The sequence below is a fragment of the Hyperolius riggenbachi genome, chromosome 10, assembly GCF_040937935.1.
Source record: "Hyperolius riggenbachi isolate aHypRig1 chromosome 10, aHypRig1.pri, whole genome shotgun sequence".
Lineage (NCBI taxonomy): Eukaryota > Metazoa > Chordata > Amphibia > Anura > Hyperoliidae > Hyperolius > Hyperolius riggenbachi.
Window position 1 is genome coordinate 262247258 of NC_090655.1, and position 24717 is coordinate 262271974.

Sequence of the window (24717 nt, forward strand, 5' to 3'; positions counted from 1 at the left end):
TCCCCTTCCTAACCACTCACCTGTCAACCACATCGTAGAAGCTGCAAAAAATAACATTTAAAATCACAAACACTGGTCCACATGACAGCCCAGGGGCCCCAGGTCTCTCTCACTCACTGGGGCCCCCAAACCACCATGCGACACCTAGAGGGAAGTGCGGGCAAGCCCTGGACCTCTCACCTCCAGGGAACTCACCCCACCACCTCTAAACTGAATGCCAACTGCAACAAACACAATTGCTAACTTCCAGTCAGAGCAATATCCTGCCTCTATCTGGCCAGCAGACGCTTGTCAGCCAATCAGGTGCACTGTCATACACCCTTTGCCTGCTGTACCATACCTAGCAGGAATTACATAGATTAGCATTCAGGTGGGAGGCTTCGGTTGGACGGTTGGACGCAATCGTGAATTGGACGCAATCGTGAATTGCGTCGTTTAACAGGGACGCCCCGTGTAGGCACATCTCCCAAAGGGTGTATGACAGTGCACCTGATTGGCTGATAAGCGTCTGCTGGCCAGATAGAGGCAGGATATTGCTCTGACTGGAAGTTAGCAATTGTGTTTGTTGCAGTTGGCATTCAGTTTAGAGGTGGTGGGGTGAGTTCCCTGGAGGTGAGAGGTCCAGGGCTTGCCCGCACTTCCCTCTAGGTGTCGCATGGTGGTTTGGGGGCCCCAGTGAGTGAGAGAGACCTGGGGCCCCTGGGCTGTCATGTGGACCAGTGTTTGTGATTTTAAATTTTATTTTTTGCAGCTTCTACGATGTGGTTGACAGGTGAGTGGTTAGGGAGGGGACCGTGTGGGAGATGTGCCTACACGGGGCATCCATGTTAAACGACGCAATTCACGATTGCGTCCAACCGAAGCCTCCCACCTGAATGCTAATCTATGTAATTCCTGCTAGGTATGGTACAGCAGGCAAAGGGTGTATGACAGTGCACCTGATTGGCTGACAAGCGTCTGCTGGCCAGATAGAGGCAGGATATTGCTCTGACTGGAAGTTAGCAATTGTGTTTGTTGCAGTTGGCATTCAGTTTAGAGGTGGTGGGGTGAGTTCCCTGGAGGTGAGAGGTCCAGGGCTTGCCCGCACTTCCCTCTAGGTGTCGCATGGTGGTTTGGGGGCCCCAGTGAGTGAGAGAGACCTGGGGCCCCTGGGCTGTCATGTGGACCAGTGTTTGTGATTTTAAATGTTATTTTTTGCAGCTTCTACGATGTGGTTGACAGGTGAGTGGTTAGGGAGGGGACCGTGTGGGAGATGTGCCTACACGGGGCGTCCCTGTTAAACGACGCAATTCACGATTGCGTCCAACCGAAGCCTCCCACCTGAATGCTAATCTATGTAATTCCTGCTAGGTATGGTACAGCAGGCAAAGGGTGTATGACAGTGCACCTGATTGGCTGACAAGCGTCTGCTGGCCAGATAGAGGCAGGATATTGCTCTGACTGGAAGTTAGCAATTGTGTTTGTTGCAGTTGGCATTCAGTTTAGAGGTGGTGGGGTGAGTTCCCTGGAGGTGAGAGGTCCAGGGCTTGCCCGCACTTCCCTCTAGGTGTCGCATGGTGGTTTGGGGGCCCCAGTGAGTAAGAGAGACCTGGGGCCCCTGGGCTGTCATGTGGACCAGTGTTTGTGATTTTAAAACTGTCAGCTGACCGGCTTGGTCAGCTGACTCTCTTCTGACTGTCATATAAGCTCTGCCTCTCAGCGCGCGTCCTTCTGAACCTGTGTGGACTATCAGTCCCAGCCACACCAGACATGTTTTGCAATGTATCTGCCGGTTCGAGTGCGGGGCCAGCCGCACCGCCATCCGAGCATGCGGCGGTTTCCCCGCGCTCAGCCACTATGTTAGTAGTAGGCCTATGCGTACAGCCTGCCGCGTCGGACACGGACTCCACCGCCATGTCAGCTGGGCATGCGGCGGTTTCTTCACGTTCCGCCTGGCTGGTGGACGCATGCCTACGCACGCCAGAAGCCATGTTAGCCGCGGAATCAGCCGCCTCCCTCTGAGTACTTGCGGCGGCTCTTCCGCGTTTTCTCACAGTACCCCCCCCCCCTGAGTAGTGGACTCCGGACAGCTCCTACCGGGTTTCTCGGGATACAAAGCATGGAATTCGCCTCTCAATTTGTCCGCATGCATGCGACATTCAGGTACCCATGTTCTTTCCTCAATGCCATACCCTTTCCAGTGAACTAGATACTGCACTGAGTTCTGTACTATACGTGAGTCTAAAATCTTCTCTACTTCGTACTCAGGCTGGTCATCTACCATCACAGGAGGAGGAGGAGTGGCACCTACATGGACTGCTGGTTTAAGCAGGGACACATGGAATGATCTAACCCCACGCATGCTGGCAGGAAGATCAATGACATAAGTAACATTGTTGATCTTCCTGGTTACTGGAAAAGGACCCACAAACCTGAGACCCAACTTGGCCGAGGGTTGTTTCAGGGTCAGATGACGTGTGGACACCCAGACCAAATCTCCTGGTCGGAACTTCCACTCTAAAGAACGTCTTTTGTCAGCTTGACCTTTCTGACTTTGAAAAGCTCTTTCCAAATTATTCTTTAAAATCTCCCAATTGTCCTTAAATGATTTTTGCCAAGCCTCCAGAGCTGGAAACGGAGTGGAAGCTACTGGCAATGGGGAGAACTTGGGCAACTTTCCAGTTACCACCTGAAATGGCGAAAATCCAGAGGAAGAGCTTCTCAAATTATTGTGCGCAAATTCTGGGAATGGCAAGAACTTAACCCAATCATTTTGCGCATCCGCAACATAACATCTTAAAAATTGTTCCAATGACTGATTTACTCGCTCAGTCTGACCATTGGTCTGTGGGTGGTAGCCCGACGAAAATGACAGTTCCATGCCCATTTGATGACAAAATGCCCTCCAAAATCTGGAAATAAATTGGACTCCCCGATCTGACACTATGTTTTCCGAAATACCATGTAGTCGGAAAACGTGGATGATGAAAAGATCGGCCAGTTCCTGGGCCGAGGGGAGTCCTTTCAAGGGCAAAAAATGGGCCATTTTGCTGAAACGGTCGACTATCACCCAAGTGACCGACATGCCCTCAGACCTCGGAAGTTCCCCCACAAAATCCATGGACAAGTGGGTCCACGGTTCACTCGGGGTGGGCAAAGGCTGCAACATTCCCACAGGTGCCAGACGGGAGGGTTTACTTTTTGCACATACAGCACATTCTCTTACATACTCCTTGCAGTCTGTTGCCAATGAAGGCCACCAAGCACACCTAGCAACTAGGTCCTGTGTTCTGGAGGCCCCAGGATGTCCAGCATTCTTGTGCGAGTGGAACATCTGCAATACTTGGAGGCGAAAAGGCAGTGGCACAAACATGACCCCTTCAGGCTTTCCCTCAGGGACATCTTGCTGGAAGGGACTTAAACTCTGTCCAGTCTTTCCAAGTCTCCGTGGCTCCCAGCACTACTTTTTGTGGTACAATGGTCTCTGGGTCTGAGGGCTGTGCTGTCTCTGGCTCAAAACATCTGGACAGGGCATCTGCCTTAACGTTTTTACTACCAGGAGTGTACGTAATTATAAACCTAAATCTCAAGAAAAACAACGACCATCGAGCCTGACGGGGGCTCAATCTCTTAGCCCCCTCAATGTATTCCAAATTTTTATGATCCGTGTAAACCGTAATAGTATGTTCTGCTCCTTCTAGCCAATGACGCCATTCTTCAAAGGCCAATTTAATGGCTAGAAGTTCCCTGTTGCCTATATCGTAGTTTTTCTCTGCTGGTGAAAACCTACGAGAGAAATAGGCGCACGGGTGCAATCTTCCCTGCAACCCAGAGCGCTGAGACAGCACAGCCCCTACTCCAACCTCTGAGGCGTCTACCTCAACAATGAAGGGATAAGAGGTGTCTACGTGCCTCAGAATGGGTGCCGAGCAAAACAACTTTTTCAAAGTGGAGAAAGCATCCAGAGCCTCAGGGGACCAGTGGTTAGTATCTGCCCCTTTTTTTGTGAGACTGGTAAGGGGTGCTATGACTGTGGAATACCCCTTTATGAACCTTCTATAGTAATTAGCAAATCCTAAAAATCTCTGAAGGGATTTAAGGCCTACTGGCTGGGGCCATTCAACAACGGCAGAGACCTTAGCAGGGTCCATAGAAAGACCTGAGGTGGAAATTATGTACCCCAAAAAGGCGACAGAAGTTTCCTCAAAAATGCATTTCTCCAATTTGGCGTAAAGCATGTTCAGTCTTAGTTTGTTCAGCACAAACTTGACGTGAGCCCTGTGCTCGGAAAGGTTGTTTGAGAAAATAAGTATATCATCTAGATATATTAGAACAAATTTACCCAACACCTCCCTGAATACCTAATTAATTAGTTCTTGAAAAACGGCCGGGGCATTACACAACCCGAAGGGCATCACCAGGTACTCGTAATGCCCATCGGGTGTGTTAAAGGCCGTCTTCCATTCATCGCCTTTTCTAATTCGCACCAGGTTGTATGCACCCCGTAAATCCAACTTCGAGAAAATCTTAGCGTTAGTGACCTGCGTGAATAAATCGTCTATCAAAGGATATCGATTTTTTACTGTAATCTTATTCAGACCCCGGTAATCAATGCACGGCCGAAGGCCTCCGTCTTTTTTCTTAACAAAAAAGAAGCCTGCTCCAGCAGGCGACCGGTAAGGGCGAATGAACCCCTTAGCTAAATTTTCACGGATGTACTCCTGCATGGCCACTTTCTCTGGCTCAGACAAATTGTAGAGATGACCTCTAGGGGGCATACAACCAGATCAGAGATCAATAGGACAATCGAAAGGGCGATGTAGAGGTAACTTATCAGCGGCTTTGGGACAAAACACATCCGAGAACTCAGAATATTGTTCTGGTACTCCCTCCACATAAACCCTGGTCTGACCCAAGGTCACCTTCACTAAACAGTGATGAAAACAATGGGCTGACCAGCTCGTTAGCTGACCAGTGGCCCAATTAATCTGAGGGGAGTGAAGGTGTAACCATGGCATGCCAAGGATGACTGTGGAGGTTGTCATATGTAATACAAAAAACTGCAATTTCTCTCTATGCAGCACCCCTATAGTGACTTCCACCTCTGGTGTCTGAGACAGAGGATGGTTACGTTGCAGGGGGGAGTCATCCACTGCTGAAACCTGGATGGGTGGTTTTACCAGGGTGAGCGGAATACCTGATCTCTTAGCAAATTCGTAATCCATGAAATTAGCTGCTGCGCCCAAATCAACGAAGGCCTCAGTGACTTCAGATTTATCTTCCCACGAAATAGTGCAAGGAAGAAGCAAACGTCTATTATCTAGGAAATAGCGTTTCCGCTCCAATTCTGACCGACCAATCTGCATTGGTTCAGATGGAGGTGAATTGGGAGGAGGTGGAGTCACAGGAGGCGCAGTGTAGGACACCATTTTTATCTGATTTCTACCCCGGGTCTGCCTCTGATAGCGTAACCTGCTATCAATCCTAATGGCCGAAGAAATGGCCTCATCGACAGTTTTAGGTTCAGGCTGACTTAACAAGATCAGAGACCTCATCTGATAACCCTGATAAGAAACAGTCTAAAAGGGCATAGGTGTCCCACCTGGCTGAAATTGACCACCTCCTGAATTCAGCAGCATACACTCCGACCGGACTTTTGCCTTGACGTAACTGCTTGAGCTTCCACTCAGAAGTCGAGGCAAGGTCTGGGTCGTCGTAAATTATAGCCATGGCCTTAAAAAATTCCTCTACAGAAGTTAGGGCTAAGTCTCCGTCGGGCAGACTGTACGCCCAGGTCTGAGAATCCCCTGATAACAAAGTCTTAATAAATATAACCCTTTGGGCCATAGTTCCTGAAGCATTAGGTCTTAACTCAAAGTATGATAACACTCTACTCCTGAAATTTCAGAAGTCAGATCTGTGACCGGAAAATTTTTCAGGTACAGGCATACGGATGTCCGTAACTAGAGGAGATCGCACTGAGTTCATAGCCGATTGAAGTTCCTGAATAGCCCCAAATATCTGACATATGTGGTTCTGTTGATTTAACACTGCCGCGGAAAGTTGGTTTACCGCGGTGGTCAGGACTTCAGTGTGGCTATATAGTGCGTCCATTTGGGTTGGGTCTGGCGTTCTGTAACGATCGGTGTAACACAGAGAGGGTCTGATTACCGGTGATCTGCAGTATCACCGAGAATGCAGATATATACCCGATTATTGATGATCTGCAGTATCACCGATAATCAGATATATCTCTAACATCTGGACACCTGAGTATGAGAGTGTTTGGTGCAACAGTAATACTTTGAGGACTGTACCTCAGGAGCAAGTACAAAAGCAGTAGGGAGTACTGCATAAATACAAGTTCCTTCTGTTAGCCTGCACTCTCTCTAGGGAGGAGTCAGGCTGAGAGTGGGAAGGACAGAACGTGAGTGAAACCAATGAGGGAGTGTCACTGATAGCTCCGTGAACTATCTCTAACAGTGAAGATAGTTCTCGAGGTCAGGCAGGCCAGGTCGTTAACACACAGACAGATAAGGTACACAGATGCAGAGTCTAAGAGCAAGCAGGGTTCGGAAACAGAGTATCAGAATGACAGAAGTACAAAATCAGAGATCAGAAGAATGGTCAGGGAAGCAGAAGGTCTTAACAAATAATCAACAATACCTAAGCTAAGGTGTGAGTTCCTTGGTCATCAACACCTTGGAAACTGATCTAGAATACAATACAGATAATAACAGAATTCCTAGACTAAGGTGTGAGTTCCTTGGCCATCAACACCTTGGAAACTGGTCTAGATATTAACACAGATACTGACAAGGTCTGAGTGCTACCACGTAGTGATCTCAACGCCAGACACCAGAGATATGACCAGCACCCAGTATATATACTCAAGCGCTCTCCAGCGTCTCCCCTAAGTGCCGGACCAATGAGAACTGGCAAAACTGTCAGCTGACCGGCTTGGTCATCTGACTCTCTTCTGACTGTCATATAAGCTCTGCCTCTCAGTGCGCGTCCTTCTGAACCTGTGTGGACTATCAGTCCCAGCCACACCAGACATGTTTTGCAATGTATCTGCCGGTTCGAGCGCAGGGCCAGCCGCACCGCCATCCGAGCATGCAGCGGTTTCCCCGCGCTCAGCCACTATGTTAGTAGTAGGCCTATGCGTACAGCCTGCCGCGTCCGACGCGGACTCCACCGCCATGTCAGCTGGGCATGCGGCGGTTTCTTTGCGTTCCGCCTGGCTGGTGGACGCGTGCCTACGCACGCCAGAAGCCATGTTAGTACTTGCGGCGGCTTGCGGCGGCTCTTCCGCATTTTCTCACACCTGTACTGTGGCACCTTTACTGGCGAACGTGTACTGCAGCACCTATGCTGGCTAACCTGTACTGCGGCACCTATACTGGCTAACCTGTACTGCGGCACCTATGCTGGCTAACCTGTACTGCGGCACCTATACTGGCTAACCTTTACTGCAGCACCTGCACTGGCTAACCTGTACTGCAGCACCTGTACTGTCTAACCTGTACTGCAGCACCTGTACTGGCTAACCTGTACTGCTGCACCTATGCTGGCTAACCTGTACTGCGGCACCAATACTGGCTAACCTGTACTGCGGCACCTATACTGGCTTACCAGTACTGTGGCACCTGTACTGGCTAACCTGTACTGCAGCACCTGTACTGGCTAACCTGTACTGCGGCACCTATACTGGCTAACCTGTACTGTGGCACCTATGCTGGATAACCTGTACTGCGGTACCTATACTGGCTAACCTGTACTGCGGTACCTATACTGGCTAACCTGTACTGCAGCACCTGTACTGGCTAACCTGTACTGCGGCAACTTGACTAGCTAACCTGTACTGCAGCACCTGTACTGTCTAACCTGTACTGCAGCACCTGTACTGGCTAACCTGTACTGCGGCACCTATGCTGGCTAACCTGTACTGCGGCACCTATACTGGATAACCTGTACTGCGGCACCTTTACTGGCTAACCTGTACTGCGGCACCTGTACTGGCTAACCTGTACTGCGGCACCTGTACTGGCTAACCTGTACTGCGGCACCTATGCTGGCTAACCTGCACTGCGGCACCTATACTGGCTAACCTGTACTGTGGCACCTATGCTGGCTAGCCTGTACTGAGGCACCTACAGTATACTTGGCTTCCTATACTGGGGACACTCATACTCACCATCGGTGTGCTGATCCATTGCTGTGGATTGAAAATCATGAATTGCAATTAATGATAGAAATTGTACAATTCAATCTTTTCCTAAAATTGTTCAGACATAGCATGGCAGTAGCTTGGGGATCTCCTCCTTACCCTTACTCAGAATATACAGTCTATATTAATGTACAGACACTCTCCTTTTTTGAGTTTTTTTGAAGACATTGCTTCCTCACTTACCAAGTTATAAATTATTCATAGATTCTTGAACAGGCTTATCAAGTTTAGATGGAGGTAGAAAATGAGTGTCTTCCAGGGAGGAAGTATAAGAGATTGTTGCAGGCGCCAGCTTAACTGCAAAACTGCCACAAACTGGCTCTTTACCACCACTTGTTTATAATATGTTACAAATCTGGGAGAGCTATTGTCCGGCCCCTATAACAGGTTTGGAGTCTAAGGAACTACCAACCCCATTGTCTGGACTTACAATTCATATTCCACACCTACAATTGGACAATTGGGAAAAGTTAGGTAATTAGTGTAACGATAGGTGTCAGCAACCAGAGAGAGAATCTGATTCTTGGCGATCTTCAGTATCCCCAAGAATACAGATATACCTGATTATTGAGGATCTGCAGAATCGCCAATAATCAGATATGTCTAACCTCTAGACACCTGAGTGTGTAAGAAATACGATATTGCTGAAAATATTGCATCAACAATGGGATATTAATAAAGACACCAATACCGATTTCTCGTAAGTTCTAGGTGGTCTTTGGCAAAGAAATACACATCAACAAGAGTATAAATAAAGTTTATATTGCAAGTGGTATTTGCGATACAGGTACAGATACTGATGAACTACAGAAAACAACATGTACAGAGCAATCCAACCATAAACACACATAAAGTTTAGGAAACAATGCCCACAAATTATACTTTAATACATAACATTAGTGCAGCATCCCAATATATCCTAACATACAGCCCACAATGCGCAGATACAGCTTACCCAGCCATGGTTTCCAGCTAACACCCTCACCAGTCCATTCCAGCAAAAGAACCCCCTCACAGCACATGGTCAAAGACAATATACCCCTTGACTCCACCCCCTCACCCTACATCACATCCCTTTGAGGAGGAGGCTCAGTGTCATTGGCTGAAAGGATGCAGATTTGAACTTTATCTCCGCCTTCGGTCAGTTAAGCAGGAAGTGACGTCCTTTGTCTGAAACATGTGCTCTAAGAATGGATTTTCAAACCGTCCAATTCTTACAATCCCCCACTTGAAGGTGATCGAAATTTATGAGAGAACCTTCACCAAAATGTAACAGTCCATAGATCCATGAATGGGATTAGATTGGATTCCAATGTCCATATAAAGAGTCCATCAATGTAAGTTTCCCACAAAAACAGTCCTTAATGTTCTCCTTTTGTGTAAATATTTAAAAGTTCACAACAACTCCAGTGGCGATGCATTCAGTCTCTTGCACAGTCCCAGAAGTTATCAAGACGTCTGCAGATAGCACATTCGGCTCAGGGTTCCAGCACACTGGATTCTTGGTTAACCCACATTTGCGCAAAATAACAGAACACAAAACAACACAGTTCAAAGACTCACAAGTCTTATTATTTAGTTTAGGCAGTTTTGATAAGGTTACTGATTGAAAATGACAATGATATATCAAGACACTGCATGGGACCCATCGAATTTTCCAAGAGTATCAATTTAGTGACTAGCACATGCTCTGTCCACTACCTCTCCAATATCAGGCCACGCCTAGAATGCAAACCTCTGCCATTACCTGCCCAGCTCACAGTCTCAGCTCTCTGATCACTCACCACTCTGGGTGGTCACTCCAGCTCTGTGTGGCTTCTGCTGCCGAGTCCCTCTCCCAGCTCATACTGGTTCACAGTGGGTTTGTGCGGTGGCTGAGATTTAGACTCCTATGGCAAGTTATACCTGCCTCTCCACTTACTCAGCCCGCACTGACAGTACCACGTCACGCTCTGGCAGCACTCAAGCATGCCACTTACCAAGCCAGGATGGACTCATGATGCTCCCACACTCAGTTTGTGAGACACACAGCACTTTATATGCCACAGATGCTGGGAAATTAGCCAAAGAGCTCCACACTCCGTGATTCTGAAACAGACAGGTTAGCAGACAAAGCCAGGCAATGGAACCTCATTATGATTTCATAGCTTCAAAAGCATATGCGTGAACTATATTACCTACTAAGTACAATGGTACTGCAAACTGATTTCAATCACTAGGGTCGCCCATGTCCTTGTACATCAGCATCATCTTCAATTGTGACTCTGTAAACTTGCAACACATAGAAAACATTATAAAAACATAACCGACTTTGATATCTGGACTGTAACACTCTAAATGCAATGTTTTTCAACACTCTGGAAAACGATCTCTGTAAAAGGTAGACATAACAGTTAAATCCCAACACATAGTTACACAATTCTGTGGACCTTTGACTGCATTTACTAAAATTCTCAAGGGTTAAGATGCTCATAATGAGAGCACATGGGGCTTTCAACTTCTGCAAAATCTGACCAACAATTCTGGCTAAATCTTGGCTGAGATATGGTCTGCATATTGTATCTGTACACTTAATTATTTGGGCATTTACTTTAACAATATGAACAGTTTCAATTGTGCTTTCTGCATCAAAACATCTGTACTAGAGCAAACATCCCCCACTTGACTATCTATAAAACCCCCAACCCAGTAAAAGGATTGAAAGCAAAAACTGTTGTTGTGTGCTTTGCAATTCTCAAGTATATGCAAGGTACCTGAAACAAAGCTCACAACCAGAAACAAAAACTCCAGATTGAACAATGCCTTACCATTTGTTCATTAACATAATTGACCTTACATTACAAATTTTAAGGCATTTTAAATATGGTTTTCCCGAAATAAATTGTTGCCTTTGTAAAACGCTAAATTTAAAAAACATGTCAATGGCCAGCAACTTTGTGCACGGATCCTTATAAGATGTGAGAAAACAAAAATTCAATCTCACCTGCCATGCCTTCAGGCCATTCACAAAACCCTCTACTATAGTAAAGTAACAAAGGCAACCCATTCAGATTTACATAGCTACCGTCAGAATACCTGAAACTACAAAAAGTAATTTAGAATTTAACTTTTCTGACTGTATATAAAATGATCAATTAAATAAAGAGGCTTATTCCTAACTCTAAAAATATGTTAGGATCCTCTTTATACATAAATGCATACATAGACAGACAGACAACAAAACACAGCCAGGATCTTCTTTTGTTCCTCGGTTTCCTACAAAATAGAAACTGAAAAACCATTATTAACATTTGACAAAGTTCCTCCTAGGAAGACTGTGTTCTGGAATGTCCCTCATTGTTCTACATTCCAGTATCTCCTGCTTTATTTCACTGACCTCCTGAGCAAATTTCCCTCGAAGCCAACTTACCTCAGCTTGTAATTGCTCAGTCTGTGATCTGAGAACTTTGTAAGGAACCCAGGCCCTGTCCTGGTTCCTCTGCCTGTTCCCCCACCTAGGAGAGTACACCTCAGTTTCTCTCCTCCTGGTATGGAATTTATCTATGAAATAATTCTGTCTGTCTCTCCCAAGTGATGGGCAAAACTGTTTTATGTGGCCCTGCTCCCCACATTTAAAGCACCGCCGGGTCTCATGCCTTCTCTGGAGCTTGTTCACTATATGTACAGTGCTGTCCCTTACAGGCTGTACAGCAAACACCTTATTGAATTTTCTCTTGTGCTGCACTGATGATTTGAAATGGTTCCTTTTCAAATCATCTCTTGGACTCTCTAAAGTCCTGTTCCCCTGAATGGGCCTTTCCAGAGAATGCGCCTCCTGCGTACTCTCTGGCAACTCGATAACTGAACAACCACTGCATTCAGAACTACTATAACCAGCATCACTTTCACTTGGACACTGATTAACTGCTTCACTACTGGAGGACACAGACAATGTTTCCAACTTGCATTGTGCATCCTTCAACTGCTCAGTCAGACCTGCATTCTGACGAAGCAATCTTTTATTTTCCTCAACAATTTGTTGCTGGGTAATGGCAACCACATTGGCCTCTTCAGCAGCAATTGTTAAAATGGAGACTGCACTTTGTAAGTCTTTTACATTGTCCTTCAGCCTCTGAACCTCATGTTCTAGGTTTGATTTTTGTTCAACAACACCTCTGTATTTCTCTGCTATCCATTGAGCTGCAAAAGTAAGCATAGCTTTGGCCTCCTTTTTCTTCAACTTCTTATTATTTATCAAATCATACACATACATCTGGGCATGCTTCCACGGATCTACAGAGCTCTGCAATATATTCACAATACTTTCCTGGTTTTTCAATTTAGTCAGTTGCACAGAGGTCTCCATTTTGTTTACCCCTAAACAACAAAATGCACAGTCTACAGTCTATTCAATGCAAACACTTTGATCTCTGTACACAACAATAGGCAGAGTTTACACTGAAACTCACTTGGCTACCTCACAAGTCACAACATGGCTGCTTACACAGTTTCTCCCAAAATCTGTCTGCAGTATAACCTCAACATCAAACCTAAATCACAAATCCAACATGCAACATTATACAGTTATTAATATGCCTTCCCGCCAAATCATAACACACCTCCTACCTGCAGCTCGCCATTTATGTAAGAAATACGATATTGCTGAAAATATTGCATCAACAATGGGATATTAATAAAGACATCAATACCGATTTCTCGTAAGTTCTAGGTGGTCTTTGGCAAAGAAATACACATCAACAAGAGTATAAATAAAGTTTATATTGCAAGTGGTATTTGCGATACAGGTACAGATACTGATGAACTACAGAAAACAACATGTACAGAGCAATCCAACCATAAACACACATAAAGTTTAGGAAACAATGCCCACAAATTATACTTTAATACATAACATTAGTGCAGCATCCCAATATATCCTAACATACAGCCCACAATGCGCAGATACAGCTTACCCAGCCATGGTTTCCAGCTAACAGCCTCACCAGTCCATTCCAGCAAAAGAACCCCCTCACAGCACATGGTCAAAGACAATATACCCCTTGACTCCACCCCCTCACCCTACATCACATCCCTTTGAGGAGGAGGCTCAGTGTCATTGGCTGAAAGGATGCAGATTTGAACTTTATCTCCGCCTTCGGTCAGTTAAGCAGGAAGTGACATCCTTTGTCTGAAACATGTGCTCTAAGAATGGATTTTTAAACCGTCCAATTCTTACAAGTGTATAAATGTTTTGGTGCAACAGTATCTTTGGACCACCGGGGTAGCAGGTGGTCCAATCGGTAGAGAAGACTCTACTGCAGTCAAGGAACCAGGAGAGGGAGTCCCTGACTGCTAAGGAGCAGTGTCCCCTCTGAGGAGCATGGGGACCCTGCAGGAAGGCTGGAACCCCTATGGAGGGTGACAGCCAGGAGGTCGGACAGGCCGGGTCGGCAACAGAGTATCAAATATGTAAAGTACCAAATCAGAGATCAGAAGAGTAGTCAGGAAGGCAATAGGTCATAACAGATATCAGGATAAGGTCTAGTCTGAGGTGTGAGGACCGTGATCTCAACACCCTGGAACTATGCTAGAGAATAACACAGATGATATACAGTATTCCTAGTCTGGGGTGTGAGGGCAGTGATCTCAACACCCAGGAACTATGCTAGAGAATAACACAGATGATATACGGTATTCCTAGTCTGGGGTGTGAGGGCCGTGATCTCAACACCCAGGAACTATGCTAGGGAATAACACAGATGATGTACGGTATTCCTAGTCTGGGGTGTGAGGGCCGTGATCATAACATCCAGGAACTATGCTAGAGAATAACACAGATGATATACAGTATTCCTAGTCTGGGGTGTGAGGGCCGTGATCTCAACACCCAGGAACTATGCTAGAGAATAACACGGATGATATACAGTAACTAGCTAAGTATGGATTCCCAGGTCCACCTGGTTCCACCACACTGAAGGATCTGACTAAGGTCTGAGTGCTAACACATAAGCATTCGCAACGCCAGACAACCAGCAACTGAACGGCAAGAGATATATATAGTAAAGCGCCCCACAGCGCCGCCCAGCTCCCATCAACCAATCAATAGCCGAGCAGGAATCAGCTGACCGTCCTGATCAGCTGATCTTCCTCCTATTGGTATAAAGAGCCTGTCTTGCGGCCCGCGCGCGCGTAGCTCTCCATCTGTGTGCACTACTAGGTCCAGCTAAACCAGACGCATGTTGCTGCGGGGAAACCGGCGCACTGGACGCCGAGTCCGCCGCTTTGCCGTCAGAACATGCGGCGGCCTCCACGCCATTCTTCCCATGGGCACCATTAGCTCCAGACAAACCAGGCACATGCTGACGCGGACAAACCGCCGCATCAGACGCGGAATCAGCCGCCTTGCTGCCAGAACATGCGGCGGCTTTTCCGCTGTTTATCACAGTACCCCCCCCCCCCATCCCGAGGAGTGGACTCCGGACAACTTCCACCAGGCTTTCCAGGATGTAAATCATGGAATTCTCTCTTCAAATCCTCCGCATGCATGCGGCAACCTGGCACCAAAGATCTCTCCTCTATGCCATATCCCTTCAGTGGACCAGATACTGCACGGAATTCTGCACCAGGCGAGAATCCAGAATCTGTTCAATCTCATACTCTGGTTGGTTATCCACCAACACAGGGGGGGGGGGGGGGGGAGAGGAGTCCATCTGTACAGCTGGTTTCAACAGGGACACATGGAATGATCTCACACCTTTCATACTGGCTGGGAGATCAACAGCATATGTGACATTATTAATCTTCTTGGCCACTGGAAATGGTCCTATAAATTTAGGACCTAGCTTGGGTGACAATTGTTTCAAGGCCAGATGACGAGTAGATACCCACACCAGATCTCCTGGGGAGAATCTCCACTCTACAGACCGATGTTTATCTGCCTGCTTCTTCTGGGTTTGGAAAGCTTTCCCTAGGTTCCTCTTAACCATTCCCCAAATCTATTTCAGGGCCCTCTGCCAGTCCTCCAGGGCTGGAAAAGGAGTAGATGCGACTGGCAGGGGAGCAAATTTAGGTGATCTACCAGACACCACTTGGAAAGGGGAATACCCAGAAGAAGAGCTCTTCAGATTGTTGTGCGCAAACTCTGCGAACGGCAAAAACGTTACCCAATCAGTTTGTGCATCAGCAACATAGCACCTGAGAAATTGTTCCAGAGATTGGTTAACTCTCTCGGTCTGGCCGTTGGTCTGAGGATGGTAGCCTGATGAGAATGCGAGTTCCATGTCTAATTGATGGCAAAAGGCCCTCCAAAATTTTGAAACAAATTGGACTCCCCGATCTGACACTACATTTTCCGGAATGCCATGCAGCCGGAAGATGTGCTGGATGAAGAGGTCAGCCAATTCCTGGGCCGAGGGGAGTCCTTTCAGAGGGACAAAGTGTGCCATCTTACTGAAACGATCAACTACCACCCAAATGACCGACTTGCCTTCAGACCGAGGGAGTTCACCCACAAAATCCATGGAAATATGAGTCCAGGGTTCATTGGGGACTGGTAAGGACTGTAACGTGCCCACGGACGCCTGACGAGAGGGCTTACTCCTCACACAGATCGAGCACTCTCTTACAAATTCCTTACAATCAGAAGCTAAACTAGGCCACCAGGCACATCTAGCCAGTAGATCCTGAGTTCTGGTGGCTCCAGGATGACCGGCATTCTTGTGAGAATTAAAAAACTGAAGAATTTGTAAGCGAAAGGGCAGTGGCACAAACATGACCCCCTCTGGTTTCCCCTCTGGAACATCCTGTTAGTAAGGACTCAAAGTGGTTGACCAATCTCTCCAAGTCTCGGTGGCTGCCAGGACTACCTTTGGAGGCAGGATAGTCTCAGGAGCAGCAGGCTGCACTGACTCGGGTTCAAAACACCTAGAGAGCGCATCGGCCTTGACATTCTTACTTCCGGGAGTATATGTGATTATAAATCTAAATCTTGCAAAAAAACAGGGACCACTGGGCCTGGTGAGGGCTGAGTCTCTTAGCCCCCTCGATATACTCCAAATTCTTGTGGTCAGTGTAAACCGTGATAACATGTTCTGCACCCTCCAGCCAGTGTCGCCATTCCTCAAAAGCTAATTTGATGGCCAGGAGCTCCCGGTTGCCGATGTCATAATTTTTCTCGGCAGGTGAAAATCTGCGAGAAAAGTAAGCACATGGGTGCATCTTGCCCTGCAATCCTGACCTCTGTGACAACACTGCTCCTACCCCCACCTCCGAGGCATCAACCTCCACGATGAAAGGAAAGGTGACATCAACATGCCTCAGTATTGGGGCAGAACAAAACAGTTTCTTTAAAGTCGAGAAGGCCGTATGAGCCTCAGGTGACCAATGATGAGTATCAGCCCCTTTTTTGGTGAGACTGGTGAGAGGAGAGATGATGGTAGAGTAGCCCTTAATAAACCTTCTGTAGTAATTGGCAAACCCCAGGAACCTCTGAAGTGCCTTCAGCCCCACGGGCTGAGGCCACTCCAGGACAGCAGAAACCTTCCCTGGGTCCATCGAGAGACCAGAAGTGGAGAAGATGTAACCTAGGAAGGCTACTGACTCTACCTCAAAGAGGCATTTCTCTAGTTTGGCATACAGCTGATTCTGTCGTAACCTCTCTAATACCCATCTGACATGCTTGCGATGTTCAGCAAGGTTGGACGAAAAGATTAGTATATCGTCCAAGTACACCAGAACAAACTTCCCCAACACTTCCCTGAACACCTCATTAATTAACTCCTGGAAGACGGCCGGCGCATTACACAACCCGAAGGGCATCACCAAGTACTCGTAATGCCCATCGGGTGTGTTAAAGGCCGTCTTCCATTCGTCACCATCTCTGATGCGAACCAGATTGTATGCACCCCTGAGATCTAGCTTGGAAAAAATCTTGGCGTTGGTCAACTGTGTGAACAAATCGTCAATCAATGGTAAAGGGTAGCATTTTGTTTACAGTGATCTTATTCAGCCCTCTGTAATCAATGCAAGGGCGGAGACCTCCGTCCTTTTACTTGACAAAAAAACCCCCTGCCCCTGCTGGTGACCGAGAGGGACGTATGAACCCTTTCGCCAAGTTCTCCCTGATGTATTCCTGCATAGCTAGTTTCTCCGGCCCAGATAGGTTATAAAGATGACCCCTGGGCAGCATACAACCAGATCTCAGATCGATAGGACAATCAAAGGCACGATGAGGGGGAAGTTTGTCTGCAGACTTTGGGCAAAAGACATCTGCAAATTCTGCGTATTGTCTCGGTACACCTTCAACCTGAATGTTGGTATTACCCAGGGTTACTTTCGCTAAACAATGATGATCACAGTGGGACGACCAGCTCGTTAGCTGACCTGAAACCCAGTCTATCTGAGGTGAGTGGATTTGTAACCAGGGCATGCCAAGAATGACGATAGAGGTTGCCATATGCAAGACCAGAAATTGCAGACTCTCCCCATGTAATACCCCAATCTTGAGATGCACATTAGGAGTCCGGGACAGGGGGTGTTTACTCTGCAGAGGAGAGTCATCTACCGCAGTGACCAAGATTGGTTGATTCAAGGGAAGCATGGGTATACCCAATTTCTTTGCAAACTCGTAATCGATAAAATTAGCTGCTGAACCAGAATCAATAAAGGCTTCCGTGGAAGCAGTCTGACCCTCCCATGTGACCGAACAAGGGAGTAACAGACGATCGTTATGTAGAGGTAAAGACTGCGCGCCCAGGGTATTACCTCTGGCTCTGACTACACCTAGGCGGCAGCGTTTCCCGACTTCTTGGGACAATTCCGCACTATATGACCCTCCTCTGCACAGTATAGACAAAGCTGCTCAGTTTTCCTACGATTCCTCTCTGAACGAGTTAATTTGGAGTGACCAATTTGCATTGGCTCAGGTGGCGGTGAGGCAGGTGGAGAAGTGGCATAAGAGACATATCTAACCCTGTCCCTACCACGGGTTTGCTTTTGGTATCGTAACCGGCGATCAACACGTACTGCTAGAGAGATTGCTTCCTCAAGTGTTTTAGGTTCAGGGTATCCCAACATCAGTCCAGAAACTGCGTCTGATAACCCCGATAGGAAACAATCCAGTAGTGCAAAAGCCCCCCACCTGGCCGACACTGACCACTTCCTGAACTCAGCCGCATAAACCTCCACTGGATCCTTGCCTTGACGCAAGGTCTTCAATTTCCGCTCAGAGGTAGAAGCAATGTCCGGGTCATCATAAATTATGGCCATAGACTTGAAGAACTCTTCAACTGACCTAAGTGCCTCATGCCCCGTGGGTAAATTATACGCCCAGGTTTGAGCATCCTCTGAGAGTAAAGTCTTAATAAAAGTAATTCTCTGTGCCTCTGTCCCTGACAAATTAGGCATCAGTTCAAAATATGACATCACACGATTCTTAAAATTCTGAAAGTCAGATCTATGGCCAGAAAACTTTTCAGGTACAGACATTTTCAAGTCTGTGACTGGAGGGGATCGCACTGAATTTACAGTCGTCTGAAGGACTTGTAGTGACCCAGATAAGGCAGAGATCTGGGCCTGCTGATCGTCCATCACTCTGATGAGATTTTCCACCGAGGTGGTGAGTGTGTCCAGACGAGTGCTAAGTGCGTCCATATTGTTTTGGTCTGGCGTTCTGTAACGATAGGTGTCAGCAACCAGAGAGAGAATCTGATTCTTGGCGATCTGCAGTATCCCCAAGAATACAGATATACCTGATTATTGTGGATCTGCAGAATCACCAATAATCAGATATGTCTATCCTCAAGACACCTGAGTGTATAAATGTTTTGGTGCAACAGTATCTTTGGACCACCGGGGTAGCAGGTGGTCCAATAGGTAGAGAAGACTCTACTGCAGTCAAGGAACCAGGAGAGGGAGTCCCTGACTGCTAAGGAGCAGTGTCCCCTCTGAGGAGCAGGGGGACCCTGCAGGAAGGCTGGAACCCCTATGGAGGGTGACAGCCAGGAGGTCGGACAGGCCGGGTCGGCAACAGAGTATCAAATATGTAAAGTACCAAATCAGAGATCAGAAGAGTAGTCAGGAAGGCAATAGGTCATAACAGATATCAGGATAAGGTCTAGTCTGAGGTGTGAGGACCGTGATCTCAACACCCTGGAACTATGCTAGAGAATAACACAGATGATATACAGTATTCCTAGTCTGGGGTGTGAGGGCCGTGATCTCAACACCCAGGAACTATGCTAGAGAATAGCACAGATGATATACGGTATTCCTAGTCTGGGGTGTGAGGGCCGTGATCTCAACACCCAGGAACTATGCTAGAGAATAACACAGATGATATACGGTATTCCTAGTCTGGGGTGTGAGGGCCGTGATCTCAACACCCAGGAACTATGCTAGAGAATAACACAGATGATATACAGTATTCCTAGTCTGGGGTGTGAGGGCCGTGATCTCAACACCCAGGAACTATGCTAGAGAATAACACAGATGATATACAGTAACTGGCTAAGTATGGATTCCCAGGTCCACCTGGTTCCACCACACTGAAGGATCTGACTAAGGTCTGAGTGCTAACACATAAGCATTCGCAACGCCAGACAACCAGCAACTGAACGGCAAGAGATATATATAGTAAAGCGCTCCACAGCACCGCCCAGCTCCCATCAACCAATCAATAGCCGAGCAGGAATCAGCTGACCGTCCTGATCAGCTGATCTTCCTCCTATTGGTATAAAGAGCCTGTCTTGCGGCACGCGCGTAGCTCTCCATCTGTGTGCACTACTAGGTCCAGCTAAACCAGACGCATGTTGCTGCGGGGAAACCGGCGCACTGGACGCGGAGTCCGCTGCTTTGCCGTCAGAACATGCGGCGGCCCCCATGCCATTCTTCCCATGGGCACCATCAGCTCCAGACAAACCAGGCGCATGCTGACGCGGACAAACCGCCGCATCAGACGCGGAATCAGCCGCCTTGCTGCCAGAACATGCAGCGGCTTTTCCGCTGTTTATCACAATTAGGTACATAAGACTAATGCTGGGAATACACGATTCAGGTGTTTTTTCAGCAGATTTACTTGCCCGATCAGTTTCCCGTTCGTTTTTATGATCGATTTCCATTCACTTCAATGAGAAAATCGATCAGAATAATCAGATCGGACATGTCGGAAATAATCTATCAAGCCATGTGTCTGGCAAAAACAACTCATGGCAAATTCCCAGCATTATATAAAGACAATCATTTGAGGACCTACAGAAAGAATATGCTATGCCTTGTAGGGACTTCTACACGTATCTGCAAGGTCCCCCCCCCCTTACATGTATGCCACAACTATCTACAGAGATGTTAGGCCCATTACCAAGCAGCAAGGAGTCCAGACTTATGGGTAAGTAAGCCCCTCTCTCTGGGTAAGACTCATTGGAATCACGAATTCGAGTAGGCAGCGACTCGTAACTATTCGCGAGCCCATCACTACCACCGACTCCAGGTACCAGAAATTGGTCCGACTCCAACTCCAGCTCCCACTCCACAGCCCTGGAATTCATACCTATCCCCTTCTCCCCCAACCACCCCTCCCCCAATAGCACATTGTTTTTTGTGGGTTCTCTAGCATCGCAATATGTTTACTCTACTGATATGTTTATATGATACCACAGCAAGGTATTGTGAATGCATATCTCAGTCCCTTCTTACATTCCTATGCTTTTTACAGATCAAACAAGGGGAACTGTGATGACGATATATACCTAATACTCTCATTCACATCAACTGTGATTTTCACTTCACTGTAACTGTAACTAACTAAATAGCCTTGACATAGCATTGCTGTTATTGTGTATGTTAACCCTTTGAAAACCCTCAATAAAAACTATTGTTATAAAAGCATGCAGCAGTTTGTTGGACACAATGCACTGTTACACAACACGTATTGTGCTCAGCTAGTGACATACATTGGTGTGCACTGTGCCGGGATCTTCTGGTTTTGCCTTGTGCCACACTGGAATCAGTGTAAAGTGGCCCTGAACCCTCCGCAGATTGAAGTGAGGGGGCGGGGCAGAGGGGATTGAGGGGGGGGGGGGTCCCAGTGTGTTTGCCCAATAAGGGGCCAAGAAATGTCTGATGGTGCTCTTGCTACAAGCGCTGGTAGCATCAGGTCACCACTTCTCCCACTTTTGGCCCAGGCTGGAGGGGGGGGGGTCTCTCTGGGTTTGCATGGGTTTTTTCCAGGGAATCCAGTTTCCTCACTGTCCCACATCTTATAAACACACACAGTTAGATATTTGTTCTCCTCACCCCTTCAAAAATAAAAAATAAGGGCTACAAAGACTACAATGGACACATAAGTGGTCATCCCAGTCCAGACAACTTCTCCAGTAATTCTGCCTCTTCCTCCATCTCTGGTGCAAGAAACGGACACTTCCTGTAACAAAGGAGGCACGACCAAATGCGGGCCCGGATTTACCTCACAGGAGCCTATAGGCACAGATGTCCTGGCAGTTTACACTTTGCCCTCCATGAACCTACAAATCCCCACCAAACTGCACCACAAGTATGCTGGCTGGCCCAGCTGTCACTTCTCCCTTACTTCTCTTGCCTGACATAGGTAGCTACAGGTGCCCCTTAGTATTCGGTAGTCAGAAGAACCCTCAATATAAAGGAGCTAGAGGTACCCCCACGTATTAGGTAGCCAGAGCTATCCTCAGTATTAAGTAGCTAGAGGTGTCCCCAAGTATTACATAGCTAGAAGAACGTCAGCTAGAGGTGCCTCTTAGTATTCGGTAGCCGGAAGAACCCTCAATATAAAGGAGCTAGAGGTGCCCCCAAGTATTAGGTAAATAGAGGAACCTCAGTATTAAGTAGCTAGAGGTGCTGACTGAAGGTAGATGTCGTCAGTGGAATGCCGAGGGCAGGGCGCATAACCTCTTATTAATGCCTTGCTCGGTACTCTGCACAGGGAAGGAGGGAGGCACTCATAGAGGGGAGTAAGCCGCCTTTCCATCATCAGGCACCTGTATGCACTTGCTTGCAGTGCCTTATGGTAAATCCAGCCCAGTCCATATGGCAGCTCTACATCTCCAGCAACTGTCTGGGGACTTATAATAATTATACAAATAACAATTATTATTATTAATGGAATGGGATACCTCTATAGATTATGTTGTTGTTCAAATAATTATAGTAATACTAATAGTATTAGATGGTTTAGTGCAGGTGATTTCACAAATAGGGATGATCTTGTCCAGGAGAACTCATGGACAAACATGTGATTAGACAGTTTAGACCAGGCATGGGCAAACTTGGCCCTCCAGCTGTTAAAGAGACTCTGAAGCGAGAATAAATCTCGCTTCAGAGCTCATAGTTAGCAGGGGCATGTGTGCCCCTGCTAAACCGCCGCTATTGCGCCGCTAAACAGGGGTCCCTTCACCCCCAACCCCCCCCCCCCCCGCATACCTTGGTCGCAGATTTGGTCGTAAATCTTCGCTTCCTGGAGGCAGGGCTAACGGCTGCAGCCCTGCCTCCAGTCGCGTCTATCAGCGGCGCATCGCCGCCTCTCCCCCGCTCCTCTCAGTGAAGGAAGACTGAAAGGGGCGGGGGAGAGGCAGAGATACGCGCTGATAGACGCGCGTGGGGCTGGGCTGCGGCGGTTAGCCCTGCCCCAACCAGGAAGAGGGGATGTGCTGCACGGAGGGGGATTTGGGGGTGAAGGGACCCCCGTTTAGCGGCGCGACAGCGGCGGTTTAGCAGGGGCACACGTGCCCCTGCTGACTATGAGGTCTGAAGCGAGATTTATTCTCGCTTCAGACTCTCTTTAAGGAACTACAAGTCCCACAATGCATTTGCCTTTATGAGTCATGACAGTGGCTCTAAGACTCCTGCAATGCATTGTGGGACTTGTAGTTCCTTAACAGCTGGAGGGCCAAGTTTGCCCATGCCTAGTTTAGACAGACAGGTCAGATGATAGATTTGTAAGTTCCTGATTTTCTAGTCATGATCTTGCGCTTAAGCAGGATGTGATCACAGTCAATCAGAGCTTTGCAAATTTATCAGCTGATCAAACAATTCACATGCTTCTCCATGAGTTCTCCTGGACATGACCATCACTATCCACAAACAGAGGCTGCAGTTAGTCTATTCACCACAAGATGGCGGCCTCAACTCTCCCAGGTGGAACCCAGAGACAGGAAGTAAGGGGGCCAACAGACAGGAAGTTATGTAATACAGCAGGAGGAGAATTTGCACGAGGGGGAGAGAACACGGGGCTAGAAGAGGTAATTGTGTAATTGTTGTTATATATTGGGAAGAGCAGAGGTCGGGGTGGTCATACTTTGTTACAGAGGAGGTCATAGTAAACCTGACACTATCCTGATCATCCCCCTTGAAGTAATTGCCATACAAGAGGTAGTTATCATCTCTCTTCCCCCTCCAGAACAGCTCAGTTAAGGGCAGGGCTAGCGCTGCCATAGAAGCAAAGGGGGCAATTGCCCCATGGCCCTGTCCTCTGTAGCGGCCCCTGCGCCACCGACCCTTCTACATGCTGCTCTCCTCTTAGTCAGTCGCACTGCTCTCCGGGGCACTTCAAGTGTGACCGCAGCAGAAGAGACTTATCTGTCCGGCTGGGCGGTGGCAGTACAGTTTGTGCACTCTGAGGCACGCTGTCTGCCTCCTACTCTATGATCTTGCGCGTTATGTGTAAACACACGCCAGCAGGGTCATAGAGAAGAAGGCAGACGGCGTTCTTCAGAGTGCATAAACTATACCGCCGCCGCCTGCTGGGACAGATAAGAAATTACTGCTGTAGTCACACTTGCAGGGCCCCAGAGAGCAGCGTGGCAGTGGTGTCTGGGTGTCATGTCAGAAAAGGCTACTGCGTCAGATTCAGCTACCAGTAGCTAAATCTGACTGTTGTGAGTGTGAAAAATGTACCCTGTCAGAATAAGCTGCCATGACAGAAACATAATCCCTGTTTTGGAGACGGCATGTGTGCATTGCGTGTGCCCTGCAGCTGTGTCTCCAGTCTTTTGAACCTCTCTCCCTTGTGCAGGCGCTGGTTTGCCCTGGATTGGAGTCTGATCGCCTCTGCTGCCTGGAGACTGATCAGCTGTGTCCTGCATGTCATTCCCTGTGCTTTGCCTGCACAGCTATCCTGCTGATCACCGGTTATTTATGAAACCATGGAAACCACGTGATAATCACCCCAGTGTGAATGGGCCCTTAAAGGGCAAGAGATGCAGAATAAGTAAGTGGTTCTGTAATGAAAAAAGTGCCCCTAGGGTGTACTTACCTCAAAAGGGGAAGCCTCTGGGTCCTAAATAGCCTTCCCTGACCTTCCACAGTAGAGGGGATCCAGCGCTGGGACTCCAGAAGATCTCCATGTCAGACCCCTGTCAGTGTGTGCGCATGCGCACTACCAGCTTCCTGCTTGGGCTATTTCTGCCAGAGCCGGAAGCCGGAGTGTGCCCGATACAGCGCTGGGGAAAACGATAATCTTAGTTGCTGCTGCGCGCATGTGCACTAGTGGCTTCCGGCTCTGG

The 24717-nt window shown here is 47.7% G+C and overlaps 1 protein-coding gene across 1 annotated transcript in view; it reads left to right on the plus strand.

The window, feature by feature from the left end:
- LOC137535384 (zinc finger protein 585A-like) overlaps positions 1–24717 on the plus strand; it is an 84963-nt gene that overhangs the window by 44698 nt on the left and 15548 nt on the right. Inside the window, exon 4 of the mRNA XM_068257214.1 lies at positions 5678–5691. Within this exon, the coding sequence (XP_068113315.1) occupies positions 5678–5691 (14 nt within the window). The remainder of the gene's footprint in view (positions 1–5677; positions 5692–24717) is intronic.